Below are 14,909 nucleotides of genomic sequence, written 5' to 3'. Positions count from 1 at the left end.
CCAGGTGTGGCACCGGCATTTTAAAACTGATCAACAGATACGTGGGCAATGAACTCTAGACACGTCAACGCGAAACGGACTCAATCGCAACAGCAGCAGCCGTTCGCCACCATGTGCCGATGTCACCACGGCGCTTGTGCCAGGTTAGTTGCACTTTGAGACCACATGCAGTGTGCAAGGCTCGCTGGCAGATCACGGGACAGACCCAGGTGGCCATGGTTTGACCGAGATGACTGGCAGATGCACCACCCGTGCCCCCTACTGTGCCAACTCGCTGCGTTTTATCCGCCCGGCGCTCCGATCGTTGTTGTGAGCGTTGCTCGGTCCTCAATTGTTGTTGGAGGACGACTGCCTTCAACACCCCGGCAACGCCCTTCACGAGCCTCCTCCGCAGAGGGCGATCTTGGCACGGCTGGTACCGGTCATCGGTAAGTCCACTCCATCGCTTCTCTAGCCCGTGCCACGCCCGTTTAGCCCCCTCGATCCGGCCGAACAGAAGCTGCTTGGGCACGCGGTGGCTGGGCACTTGGGCTACGTGACCCAGCGGACGCAGCCTCCCCTGCCGGAGGAGCCTCGCCGATGACCGAGACGAAGGCGGTCGGGCGTGGTGCTGCCCACCCCCTCGTGCGCCCTGGCGTCCTTCATCAGTGCTGCGTCTCGCTCACGGCACTTGCGCCAATAGAGTTTGCAGGGGAGGGGGGGAGCTTTGTCTTGGCAGCGTGGCTGTGTGGATGTGTGGGAAGGCGAGTCGTGGGTGCGTGAGGGGGACCGAGCGCGTGAGACGGCGAGGGGGAGTGAGGGACTGTGGGCAGGAGAGTGTGAGAGGGAGAGTTTGAGAGGGAGGGAGAGTGTGTGAGGGAGAGTGAGGGACTGTGGGCAGTAGAGTTAGAGGGAGAGTGAGACTGTGAAAAGGAGAGTGTGACTGTGAGAGAGAGAGTGTTAGAGGGATAATGTGACTGTGAGAAAGGAGAGGGAGGGAAAGTGTTAGAGGGAGAGTGAATGCCAATGCCACGACTGCTGTGATTACAGCCTTATAGTAGTCCTGAGCCCAAGGGTGTGCCAACTGACAGGGGTAACCACCTACACCCTGTGGAGGTGCTTCGGCTTGTGTTGTATAGCTCTCCATTGTGCTTTTGGATTGTCATCAAGTTCCTGGCATATAAAGCAAACCGTCGAACCTCGTTCCAAACAACGTGGAAATGCATTGGAGAGCTGTAAATACCTGTTTGAAATAACTGTGTTGAGTCTGTACAGTCTGGTGGGATCTAAATAATTTGGGGACATGGCTGCACTATCCAGCAACCTGATAATAAAATGTGCACGGCTTTGCAATGGAACTGAAATTGAAATAGACGTGAATGTGGTTCCGTTGTATTTTTTTTTAACGATCAGAAGAAACAAGATGCTCGGTGTAGTCGGCACTTTGCTCCGTTCATCATTTCGGTTTTTTTTTAATGCTTTGCTTTATGTAACCCCCCCTTTTAAATGAAAGACCCAACGAAATATATATTTTTTCTCCCTCCTTTCCCCTTCCCTCTCCACCCCCCTCTCTGCCCCCCCCCCTCTCTCTCTACCCCCCTCTCTGCCTCTCCTCTCTCTCTACCCCCTCTCCACCCCCCTCTCTCTCTGCCCCCTCTCTTCCTACTCCATTTGGCTCTCTCTCGCTCTCTCTTTTTTCTTTATAACTACGACAAGTGCTGCATCTGCACGCAGCCCTTCCCACAGTCAAACGGCCTCCGACGGGTAGCTCAGATCTGCATGCAGAGCTCTCCGTCATCTGCTACCGAGCACACGGCCTCCTCCAGTGCCCACTGCTCCTTGAAGGCCGGCACGGCGTGGGTCAGCCGCGCATGGCGGAACTCCGGCCACACCCTGGCTCCGACCAGAGCGCGGAAGATGCCCAGGCTGCTGGCCGGACGTTGCCCCTCCAGGGCCACCTTCCTCGCCCTGTGCACGGCGAGCTTGGCGTAGCTGAAGAGCACGTTGACCAGCCCCTGAAGATGTTGGGGTCCATCGCCCTTTGGGTATCCAAAGATGAGGACCGTCGGGGAGAAGTGGAGGCTGAACCTTAGAAGGATGTTTCTCAGGACCTTGAACAGCGAGTCCAGGCTCTTGCACTCCACGTATTGGTGCGCCACCGTCTCCACTTTACCGCAGAACCGGCACTCCGGGGACGTGTCGGTGAAGCGCGCCAGGGAGACCTTGGTGGTGACGGTGCCGTGGGCGATGCTCCAGCTGAGGTCGCCGATGCGGTTGTACGTCGGTCTGCAGTAGAGTTGCCTCCAGCGAGGCCTCTCCGGAGAGACACAGGGCAGGGCTTTCCTCCAGGCATGGTCCTTGTGGCTCCTCAGGGTGTCCTGTTGGTGGAACCGGACCATGTAGGAGTAGAGCACCTTCCTCTTTACATTTGCGAAGGCCACCTCCGGTAGGTCTTATAGCCGGCACAGGTTGTGATCCGCCTTCGTTTGTCGGCATTGGCGATGCAGTGGCACGACTGAGAGCTCCGGTGGAGGGGGATCGAGAGAGGCCTCGTCATCCCCAACGCCGATGGGGGGCGTTCTCCCCGCTGCCACTGAGAAGGCCCCCTTGGCTTCGGCCAGGATCCGGGCAGCCACCCGGAGCGACTGCTGCCCTGTCTTTGCGGCCATGTCTGCTGGTCCGAGCCACCGGCCCCGTGTTTCAGGCTCCACCATCCTGGTGAGCCGCGCGTTGGCGAGGCGCCTCTCCATGCCAGGGGTGGTGGTGGTGGATGGCAGCTTTGTCTGTGGGTTCCTGAGGATCGGTTCGAAGACCAGATCCTCGGCCGATCGCGGTTGGTTCAGCCTCCTGACGGCGAGGGAGCTCCATGTCTGCAGGACGCTTCTGTAGGAGGGTGGCAGCTGTCCCAGTGGGAGGCCCTGCAGGTCCATGTAGAATAGTTGCTTGGAGCACTGCAGACCCCCCAGCTGTTTCAGGAGGAAGGAGGCCGTGACGCTCCAGGCCGGTGCAGGGGCGGCGTGCAGGAATTTTTGCGCTGCCTGCAGTCGGAAGGTGGCCAGCTGACTCCGCACGCACACCAGCCCGTGACCGCCCTCGTCCAGTGGCAGGGCCAGGACCCCAGCCGCGACCCGGTGTCCTCCACCCGACCAGAATGTCGCTGTGTGTGTGGGGTGTGTGGTTCCGTTGTAAATGCAAGTGGTGGTGGACATATTCCAATAAAATGCCTCTGACCAAAAAAAAGAAAAAGTAAAAAAAATAGAGGGAGAGTGAGGCTGTGGGAAGGAGAGTGCGGGACAGTGGGGGAGATGGAGGGAGAGAGAGATGAGCGAGATGAAGGCAGAGGGTGGAGCAGCGGTGGGTTGGGCCATGCACGGGGAGGGGGAGGGAGAGGGGGAGGGGAGGGAGAGAGAGGGGGAGGGGAGGGAGAGAGAGGGGGAGGGGAGGAAGGAGAGAGGGGGGAGGGAGAGAGGGGAGGGGGAGAGAGGGGGAGAGAGAGAGGGGAGGAAGGAGAGAGAGGGGAGGGAGAGAGAGGGGAGGAAGGAGAGAGAGGGGAGGAAGGAGGGGGGAGGGAGAGAGGGGAGAGAGAGGGGAGTGAGAGAGAGAGAGGGGGAGAGAGTGCGCATTCATTCATCCGCTCCAGTCGGCAACAGCAGCAGGAGACGACAGGCGTTAGTAGCAGCAGCAGGAACAGCAGCAGCAGGAACAGGAGACGTGCGGAGTCAGTAGCAGCAGCAGGAACAGCAGCAGGAACAGGAGAGAGGCACCATGATCATTTTCTCGCACCTCCTCGCCTACTACTTCACGGAGCAGTTTGACGATGTGGGGAAAAAGGTGAGGATTCGGGGGGAGGCTAAATGTGTGTGGGGTGTGTGAATGTCGCTGTGTGTGTGGGGTGTGTGAATGTCGCTGTGTGTGAATGTCGCTGTGTGTGTGGGGTGTGTGAATGTCGCTGTGTGTGTGTGAATGTCGCTGTGTGTGTGTGAGTGAACGTGGAAGTCGGGGTGTGTGGCTGTACGTGGCTGTGTGATTGGTTGTATGTCAGTGTGTGTGTGTCTCGCTGGCTTTATCTTTGTGTCATATCCGCACCTCTGATAAGCACGGCGAGTGGAGCAGTTGGCGCGCGATGAACCTGACAACCTGGGTTCAATTCCCGCTCACGGCCATGGGGCTCCCCTAGGTCGACTCAGCCTCAAATGTAGTACCTGGCACGGTGGGGAAGCCGCCACGGGGGAGACGAAGGCGGTCGGGCGTGGTGCTGGCCACCCACCCCCTCGTGTGCCGCGTCTGCCTTCATAGGTGCTGCTGCTACTCGCGAACAGCACTTGCCCCAACAGTCTGCTCAGGCTATACGGGGGATCTTTATCGTTGTGCGTGCTATGAAGAAGGCTCATTACCCGAAGCGTCAGATATTTTGTTTCTATTTAAGCCCGCAGTGTTATTAACGAATGTGTTGCATGTGCCTCAATGTCAGGGTGTGTGCACCTGGGCGTGTGCCGGTTGTCTGAACAGATCGTGGGCCTCCCCTAGATCGACTCAGCCTCAAATTCATACCTGGTGCAGTGTGTAATAATCAGCAGTGGGGAGACAAATTAATACCTGGTGCAGTGTGTAATAATCAGCAGTGGTGAGACAAATTAATACCTGGGGCAGTGTGTAATAATCAGCAGTGGTGAGACAAATTAATACCTGGTGCAGTGTGTAATAATCAGCAGTGGTGAGACAAATTCATACCTGGTGCAGTGTGTAATAATCAGCAGTGGGGAGACAAATTAATACCTGGTGCAGTGTGTAATAATCAGCAGTGGTGAGACAAATTAATACCTGGTGCAGTGTGTAATAATCAGCAGTGGCGAGACAAATTAATACCTGGTGCAGTGTGTAATAATCAGCAGTGGTGAGACAAATTAATACCTGGGGCAGTGTGTAATAATCAGCAGTGGTGAGACAAATTAATACCTGGTGCAGTGTGTAATAATCAGCAGTGGGGAGACAAATTAATACCTGGTGCAGTGTGTTATAATCAGCAGTGGTGAGACAAATTAATACCTGGTGCAGTGTGTAATAATCAGCAGTGGTGAGACAAATTAATACCTGGTGCAGTGTGTAATAATCAGCAGTGGTGAGACAAATTAATACCTGGCGCAGTGTGTAATAATCAGCAGTGGTGAGACAAATGAATACCTGGTGCAGTGTGTAATAATCAGCAGTGGTGAGACAAATTAATACCTGGTGCAGTGTGTAATAATCAGCAGTGGTGAGACAAATTAATACCTGGCGCAGTGTGTAATAATCAGCAGTGGGGAGACAAAGGCGGCCATGCCGGCCTTCATATGTGCTCGCGAACAGCACTTGCCCCAATACTATTAAGTCCATACGGGGTATCTTTGTCTGTGTATCTGGGTGTGTATACATAATGTACAGTATGAATGGTTGTGTACTGTGCATGTGGGTTCATCCTTCATCCAGCAGTGGATAGGTCGAGGCGAATGTTACTGTGTGTATCCTACAGTGCTTGGGTGTCGACTGTGTGTGTCTCTGTGTGTGTCTGTGTGTCTCTGTGTGTGTCTGTGTGTCTATGTCTGTGTCTCTGTGTGTGTCTGTGTGTGTCTCTGTGTGTGTCTATATGTCTGTGTGTGTCTCTGTGTGTGTCTGTGTGTCTATATGTCTGTGTGTCTATATGTCTCTGTGTGTGTCTGTGTGTCTCTGTGTGTGTCTGTGTGTCTGTCTATATGTCTGTGTCTCTGTGTGTGTCTATATGTCTGTGTGTCTCTGTGTGTGTCTGTGTGTGTCTATATGTCTGTATGTGTCTCTGTGTGTCTATATGTCTGTGTGTTTATATGTCTGTGTGTCTATATGTCTGTGTGTGTGTGTCTGTGTGTCTGTCTATATGTCTGTGTGTATGTGTGTCTATATGTCTGTGTGTGTCTTTGTCTATGTGTCTGTGTGTGTGTCGATGTGTCTGTGTGTGTCTCTTTGTCTATGTGTCTGTGTGTGTCTCTCTGTGTGTGTGTCTCTGTGTCTGTGTGTGTGTCTCTGTGTCTATGTGTCTGTGTGTGTCTCTGTGTGTGTCTATGTGTCTGTGTGTCACTATGTGTATTAATAGAGGCACTGTATTGATGCAGGCTCAGTGACGTCAACGAGTGGTTCCTCATTACTAATGCACGCCGCTTCCTCACGCACACACAGCCACAGGTCCCCCGTGTAGCCTCTAACATACTGCTGGGGCAAGTGATGGTAGTGAGTAGTACCTTTGAAGATGGTCAGCACCGCACCTGACCGCCTTTGTCTCCCCAGTGCTGACGTTTCACACATCGCACCAGGTACAACTCCTCCTTAAGGTTGAGTCGACCTAGGGGAGGTCCAGGACCTGGTTCAACATGTTTGTTACCGATGTTTGGAGGCCGTGAGCGGGTGGGTGAGCAGCGCAGTGCGCTAACCACTGCGCCACCGCTCCCACGTATCACACTCACACCCGGTACAGCTGCGCACACAGACGAGGTGTCGTGAGTTCGTAAACATTCTTCTGAAAACGGTTACCGGTTTATGACTTTCAGAACCGGTTATCGAGTGTATGAAACGATCACAGGTTTCTGACTTTCGTAAACCGGTAACCGTTTCTGCAAAGGAGAAACGGTTATCGGTTTTACCGTGTTGTCTTTTTGCAACCCGAATACAGGCTAAGACACACACACACTCGGGGAAGAGAGATAAATGCGGCCGGGCGCGGCTGGTTTGCACCACCCACCACATAAGCTGCTCACTAGAACAGCACTTTCCCCGCCAGCCTGTGCAGGCTACACGGGGTTGGGGTTCCTTCGTCTGTGTGCGTGCGTGCGTGTGATGGCTTGCATCAGGACGCCACATGATGTAACACACACACACCCATTGCTACGTGACTACTGAATCACCCGTTTGCGCGTGGCATTTGAACACTCCCTAGATCGACTCCAGCCACAACGTTACCTGGCGCTGTGTGTAAACATCAGCTTTGGGGAGACAAAGGCGGCCGGGCGTGGTGTTGGCCACCCCACACCACGCCGTGCCGGCCTTAATAGGTGCTCGCTAACGGCACTTGCCCCCAACAGGCGGTGTAGCCTGTGCGGTCTTTGGGGATCTTTGTCTTTGGACGCGAGGTGGGGTCGTTCACGACTTCTTTTCTGCGGTTCTCAAATTTCTCTCGCACGCGGAGGCGGCAGCTCAAACCCTCGGTATTTGTACGCGGAATTTATAGCCAAACCTCCCCATGGTAGCCAGCCGCAGCCTTCCTGAAACACGAGATTCCGTGAGGGTAGATTGAGCGCCTTATATTAATATTTATTATATTAACGGCGAGTTGCACGCACCCGAGAGGGGCCTCCTCCACGGAGATGGAGCGGTGCAGTGGATCGTCGTTGAATGGTGGTGAGGATGATGGTGGTGATGGTGGTGGTGGTGATGATGATGGTGGTGATGATGATGGTGGTGATTGGTGATGATGGTGGTGATTGGTGATGGTGGTGATGATGATGGTGGTGGTGATGGTGATGATGATGATGGTGGTGATGATGATGGTGGTGGTGATGATGGTGGTGGTGGTGATGGTGGTGATGATGGTGGTGATTGGTGATGATGGTGGTGATTGGTGATGGTGGTGGTGATTGGTGATGGTGGTGATGATGGTGGTGATTGGTGATGATGGTGGTGATTGGTGATGATGATGGTGGTGACGATGATGATGGTGGTGATGGTGATTGGTGATGGTGGTTGGTAATGATGGTGATGATCATTGGTAATGATGGTGATGATCATTGGTAATGATGGTGATTGGTGATTATGGTAATTGGTGATGATGGTGGTGATGGTGGTGATGGTGATGATGGTGATGATGGTGATGATGGTGGTGATGGTGGTGATTGGTGATGATGATGATGGTGGTGATGATGATGGTGGTGATTGTGATTGGTGATGGTGATTGGGTGATGGATGATGATGGTAATTGGTAATGATGGTGATGATCATTGGTAATGATGGTGATTGGTGATTATGGTAATTGGTGATGATGGTGGTGATGGTGATTGTGATTGGTGATGGTGATTGGGTGATGGATGATGATGGTGATTGGTAATGATGGTGATGATCATTGGTAATGATGGTGATTGGTGATTATGGTAATTGGTGATGGTGATGATGGTGATTGGTGATTATGGTAATTGGTGATGGTGGTGGTGGTGATGACTGCTCACGGGACGGCATGTGGGGGAGAGCGGCGCGTGTGGTGACCTCTGCGGTTTCTCTTCCTCCGTGACCTTGCAACAGTTAATCATGGCCGCTCCTCGCGCCGTTACGTGACTCATGCACACACCCCCAGGCACACACAGACACACACACACAGACACACACATGGACACACACACACAGACACACACACATAGACACACACACAGACACACACACCCCCAGGTACACACACACACAGACACACAGACACACACACACAGACACACACACCCCCAGGTACACACACACACATAGACACACACACCCCCAGGCACAGCAGCCATCGCTTCGCTTTATCACCCCTCCCACTCACTCACGAGTCTCGCCCCTCCCTCACTCTCTCATTCACCCCCCCCCATCATCCACCCCCACGCAACCCCACTCACCCCCTATGCCCCCCCCACTCACTCAACCCCCATGCCCCCTCCACTCACTTACCCCCCCCACTTACCCCCCCCCACGCTCACTCACCCCCCAACTCAAATACCCCCATGCCCCCCCCCCACTAAACCCCCACGCCCCCCTCCACTCAGTCGCCCCCTCACTCACCCCAATGCCCCCCCCCCACTCACCCCCACTACTCACTCACCCCCCATGCCCCCCCCCACTCACCCCCCCACTCACCCCCCATGCCCTCCCACTCACCCCCCATGCCCTCCCACTCACCCCTCATGCCCCCCCCACTCACTCACCCCCATGCCCCCCCCACTCGCCCCTCATGCCCCCCCATGCCCCCCCCCACTCACCCCCAATATCCCCCACCTCCACTCTCTCATTCACCCCCCCCCCACGCTCTTACCCCCACCCCCCACTCGACCACCACTCGCTTCCCCCCCTCCTACTCGCGCCTCCCACCTACTCGCGCGCCCCCCCCCTACTCGCCTCCCCCCCTACTCGCCCCCCCCTACTCGCCCCCCCCCCCTACCCGCGCGCTCGTTCACTCACCTCCCGCTCACTCACTCAACCAACCAATCACCAACCCACTCGATCACCTCCCCTCCACTCATCCAGTGACCCAATCAGTCGTTCATCGCCTCACTCACCCTGCCACACACCCAATCACTCGCTCACTCATTCACTCCCCACACCCACCTACTCACCATCCAATAACTCACCCACCACCCCACCACTCACTCACCAGACCACTCACTTATCGAATCACTCACTTCTTCGGTCATTCATTCGCTCATTTATTTGCCCTCTTGCTCACTCACCTGCTCAGTCATTCAATCACTCGCTCGCCTGTTCAATAATTTGACGACCAACTGACACACTTGTTCACTCACCCGATCACTCACCCGATCACTAGCCCGATGACATTCACCCGATCACTCACCCGATGACATTCACGCGATCACATTCACCCACTTGCCTGTTGCTATTGGAAATGTTGGCAGTAGTTGTGACAGTAGTAATTATACCATTGTTAGTGCTGGTAGTGGTCGAAGTTGTAATTGTATTAGTGGTAGTGGTGGTAGTTATGAAATTGGTTATTGTAGTGGTGGTTGTGGGAGTGATAATTGTAGTGATGGTGGTAGTAGTGGTAATTGTATTGGTGGTAGTGTTGGTTGTGGTAATTGTTTTGTAGTGGTGATTGTGGTAATTGTAGTGGTGGTTGTGGTAATTGTAGTGGTGGTTGTGGTAATTATCGTGGTGGTAGTTGTGGTAGTAGTGGTGGTTGTGGTAATGGTAATTGTAGTGGTGGTTGTGGTAGTTGTGGTAGTGGTGGTAGTTGTGGTAATTGTATTGGTGGTGGTTGTGGTAGTGGTAATTGTAGTGGTGGTTGTGGTAGTGATCTTTGTAGTGATGGTTTTCGTAATTATAATGGTGGTAGTGATAATTGTAGTGGTGGTGGTAATGGTAATTGTGCTTGTAGTGGTGCTTGTAGTGGTAGTTGTGGTCGTGGTAGTTGTGGTAATTGTAGTGGTAGTTAGTGGTAATTATAGAAGTGGTGGTTGTGGTAGTGGTAATTGTAGTGGTGGTTGTGGTGGTGGTGGTTGTGGTAGTGGCGGTAGTGGTAACTGTAGTAGTGGTGGTTGTGGTAATTGTAGTAGTGGTGGTTGTGGTATATGTAGTGGTGGTAGTGGTGGTGGTTGTGGTAGTAGTGGTGGTTGTAGTAATTATAGTGGTAGTAGTGGTGGTTGTGGTAGTAGTGGTGGTTGTGGTAATTGTAGTGGTAGTGGTAATTGTAGTGGTGGTTGTGGTAGTGGTAGTTGTGATAATTGTAGTGGTTGTGGTAGAGGTGGTTCTGGAAGTGGTAAATGTAGTACTTGTCGTGGTGGTTAGTGGTAGTGCTGGTAGTGGTTAGTGGTAGTGGGATTGCTGGTAGTGGTTAGTGGTAGTGCTGGTAGTGGTGGTGGTACTGGGATTGCTGGTAGTGGGTAGTGGTAGTGCTGGTAGTGGTTAGTGGTAGTGCTGGTAGTGGTTAGTGTTGGTCGTGGTAGTGCTGGTAGTGGTTAGTGGTAGTGCTGGTAGTGGTTAGTGGGAGTGCTGGTAGTGGTTAGTGGTAGTGCTGGTAGTGGTTAGTGGTAGTGGTGGTGGTTAGTGGTAGTGCTGGTAGTGGTTAGTGGTAGTGCTAGTAGTGGTTAGTGGTAGTGGGAGTGCTGGTAGTGGTTAGTGGTAGTGCTGGTAGTGGTTAGTGATGGTCGTGGGAGTGCTGGTAGTGGTTAGTGGTAGTGGTAGTGCTGGTAGTGGTTAGTGGTAGTGCTGGTAGTGGTTAGTGGTAGTGCTGGTAGTGGTTAGTGGTAGTGCTGGTAGTGGTAGTGCTGGTAGTGGTTAGTGGTAGTGCTGGTAGTGGTTAGTGCTGGTAGTGGTTAGTGGTAGTGCTGGTAGTGGTAGTGCTGGTAGTGGTTAGTGGTAGTGCTGGTAGTGGTTAGTGGTAGTGCTGGTAGTGGTTAGTGATGGTCGTGGGAGTGCTGGTAGTGGTTAGTGGTAGTGTGTAGTTTTATATATCGCGTGGTCGTTGATGGAAATGGCATCTGTTATAATCGCTGAGGAAGAACCCCACAGACCAAGGCAGCCACGCGCTGATCTGGCGCCATCAACAATTGCCCAAGCTCTGCGATCCACCACATAGACTGTTTAGATATTTTCAGGAAATTCATTGATTATACGTGGAGTGGTGATGTTGAGGCGTGTGTGTGTGTGTGTGCTGGCTCATGCTTTTTTCCACTTTATACCACAAAAAACACAGACACTTGTCTGATTAAATACTGTTTACACAACGACAAATACCCCCCCCCTCCCCCCACAGTATAGCATTGTCTGACTATTGGGGCAAGTGCTGTTCGCGAACACCCGAAGAGAAACACGAGGGGGTGGAGAGAGAGAGGGGTGGATTATTTATCAGCGCCCGAGTGGCATTGTCCTCCACGCACGTGCAGTGTGCTTGTATGTGGAGCGAGTGGCTGCTGTCTACTTGTGGAGGTGGAGATGATGGACGTTTGGGTGATCCGTCTGGCCTCTATTTCACCCCCTTCCCCACCCCCACCGCCACCACATAATCCACTGTGCCCGAGTTTTTGTCCCTAATTCTACTCATTGGCACGGGCAGCCAGTGACGTGCGTGGTTAGGGTTTTGGTCAGACAGGGTGACACAGCCATCGCGAGTTGTCAAACCGGATGTGACACAGCCATAGCGAGAGGTCATACCGGACGTGACAGAGCCATAGCGAGAGGTCATACTGGATGTGACACAGCCAAAGCGAGAGGTCATACCGGACTTGACAGCCATCGCGAGTTGTCAAACCGGACGTGACACAGCCATAGCGAGAGGTCATACCGGACGTGACAGAGCCATAGCGAGAGGTCATACCGGACGTGACACAGCCATAGCGAGAGGTCATACCGGACATGACACAGCCAAAGCGAGAGGTCATACCGGACGTGACACAGGCATAGCGAGATGTCATACCGGATGTGACAGCCATAGCGAGAGGTCATACCGGACGTGACACAGCCATAGCGAGAGGTCATACCGGACGTGACACGGGCATAGCGAGAGGTCATACCGGACTTGACAGCCATAGCGAGAGGTCATACCGGACGTGACACAGCCATAGCGAGAGGTCATACCGGACTTGACAGCCATAGCGAGAGGTCATACCAGACGTGACACAGCCATAGCGAGAGGTCATACCGGACGTGACACAGCCATAGCGAGAGATCATACCGGACTTGACAGCCATAGCGAGAGGTCATACCAGACGTGACACAGCCATAGCGAGAGGGCATACCGGACTTGACAGCCATAGCGAGAGGTCATACCAGACGTGACACAGCCATAGCGAGAGGTCATACTGGACGTGACAGCCATAGCGAGAGGTCATACCAGACATGAGACAGCCAAAGTGAGAGGTCATACCGGACTTGACAGCCATAGCGAGAGGTCATACCGGACTTGACAGCCATAGCGAGAGGTCATACCAGACGTGACACAGCCATAGCGAGAGGTCATACTGGACGTGACAGCCATAGCGAGAGGTCATACCAGACATGACACAGCCAAAGTGAGAGGTCATACCGGACTTGACAGCCATAGCGAGAGGTCATACCGGACATGACAGCCATAGCGAGAGGTCATACCAGACGTGACACAGCCATAGCGAGAGGTCATACTGGACTTGACAGCCATAGCGAGAGGTCATACCGGACGTGACAGAGCCATAGCGAGAGGTCATACCGGACGTGACAGAGCCATAGCGAGAGGTCATACCGGACTTGACAGCCATAGCGAGAGGTCATACCAGACGTGACACAGCCATAGCGAGAGGTCATACCAGACGTGACACAGCCATAGCGAGAGGTCATACTGGACTTGACAGCCATAGCGAGAGGTCATACCGGATGTGACACAGCCAAAGCGAGAAGTCATACCGGACGTGACACAGCCATAGCGAGAGGTCATACCGGACTTGACAGCCATAGCAAGAGGTCATACCGGACGTGACACAGCCATAGCGAGAGGTCATACCGGACGTGACACAGCCATAGCGAGAGGTCATACCGGACGTGACACAGCCAAAGCGAGAGGTCATACCGGACGGACACAGCCATAGCGAGAGGTCATACCGGACGTGACACAGCCATAGCGAGAGGTCTTACCGGACGGACACAGCCATAGCGAGAGGTCATACCGGACGTGACACAGCCAAAGCGAGAGGTCATACCGGACGGACACAGCCATAGCGAGAGGTCATACCGGACGTGACACAGCCATAGCGAGAGGTCATACCGGACGTGACACAGCTATAGCGAGAGGTCTTACCGGATGTGACACAGCCAAAGCGAGAGGTCATACCGGACGGACACAGCCATAGCGAGAGGTCATACCGGACGTGACACAGCCATAGCGAGAGGTCATACCGGACTTGACAGCCATAGCGAGAGGTCTTACCGGATGTGACACAGCCAAAGCGAGAGATCATACCGGACTTGACATCCATCGCGAGTTGTCAAACCGGACGTGACACAGCCATAGCGAGAGGTCATACCGGACGTGACAGAGCCATAGCGAGAGGTCATACCGGACGTGACACAGCCATAGCGAGAGGTCATACCGGACATGACACAGCCAAAGCGAGAGGTCATACCGGACGTGACACAGGCATAGCGAGATGTCATACTGGACGTGACAGCCATAGCGAGAGGTCATACCGGACGTGACACAGCCATAGCGAGAGGTCATACCGGACGTGACACGAGCATAGCGAGAGGTCATACCGGACTTGACAGCCATGGCGAGAGGTCATACCGGACGTGACACAGCCATAGCGAGAGGTCATACCGGACTTGACAGCCATAGCGAGAGGTCATACCAGACGTGACACAGCCATAGCGAGAGGTCATACCAGACGTGACACAGCCATAGCGAGAGGTCATACCGGACTTGACAGCCATAGCGAGAGGTCATACCAGACGTGACACAGCCATAGCGAGAGGTCATACCGGACGTGACACAGCCATAGCGAGAGATCATACCGGACTTGACAGCCATAGCGAGAGGTCATACCAGATGTGACACAGCCATAGCGAGAGGTCATACCGGACTTGACAGCCATAGCGAGAGGTCATACCAGACGTGACACAGCCATAGCGAGAGGTCATACCGGACGTGACAGCCATAGCGAGAGGTCATACCAGACATGACACAGCCAAAGCGAGAGGTCATACCGGACTTGACAGCCATAGCGAGAGGTCATACCGGACTTGACAGCCATAGCGAGAGGTCATACCGGACGTGACAGAGCCATAGCGAGAGGTCATACCGGACGTGACAGAGCCATAGCGAGAGGTCATACCGGACTTGACAGCCATAGCGAGAGGTCATACCAGACGTGACACAGCCATAGCGAGAGGTCATACTGGACTTGACAGCCATAGCGAGAGGTCATACCGGATGTGACACAGCCAAAGTGAGAAGTCATACCGGACGTGACACAGCCATAGCGAGAGGTCATACCGGACTTGACAGCCATAGCGAGAGGTCATACCGGACGTGACACAGCCATAGCGAGAGGTCATACCGGACGTGACACAGCCATAGCGAGAGGTCATACCGGACGTGACACAGCCAAAGCGAGAGGTCATACCGGACGGACACAGCCATAGCGAGAGGTCATACCGGACGTGACACAGCCATAGCGAGAGGTCATACCGGACGTGACACAGCCATA

The 14,909-nt window shown here is 53.9% G+C and overlaps 1 protein-coding gene across 1 annotated transcript in view; it reads left to right on the top strand.

The window, feature by feature from the left end:
* Positions 1 to 3,580: 3,580 nt before the first annotated feature.
* Positions 3,581 to 14,909, top strand: part of LOC116944686 (hexokinase-1-like) — a 59,722-nt gene continuing 48,393 nt past the window's right edge. Inside the window, exon 1 of the mRNA XM_032958458.2 lies at positions 3,581 to 3,810. Coding sequence (XP_032814349.1) covers positions 3,745 to 3,810 — 66 coding nt within the window. The 5' untranslated portion in view covers positions 3,581 to 3,744. The remainder of the gene's footprint in view (positions 3,811 to 14,909) is intronic.

Source organism: Petromyzon marinus, chromosome 21, assembly GCF_048934315.1.
Source record: "Petromyzon marinus isolate PM22_M1 ecotype Great Lakes invasive population chromosome 21, UKy_Petmar_22M1.pri1.0, whole genome shotgun sequence".
In the NCBI taxonomy this organism is placed as follows: Eukaryota; Metazoa; Chordata; class Hyperoartia; order Petromyzontiformes; family Petromyzontidae; genus Petromyzon; species Petromyzon marinus.
This window is presented reverse-complemented; position numbering and strand designations above follow the sequence as displayed.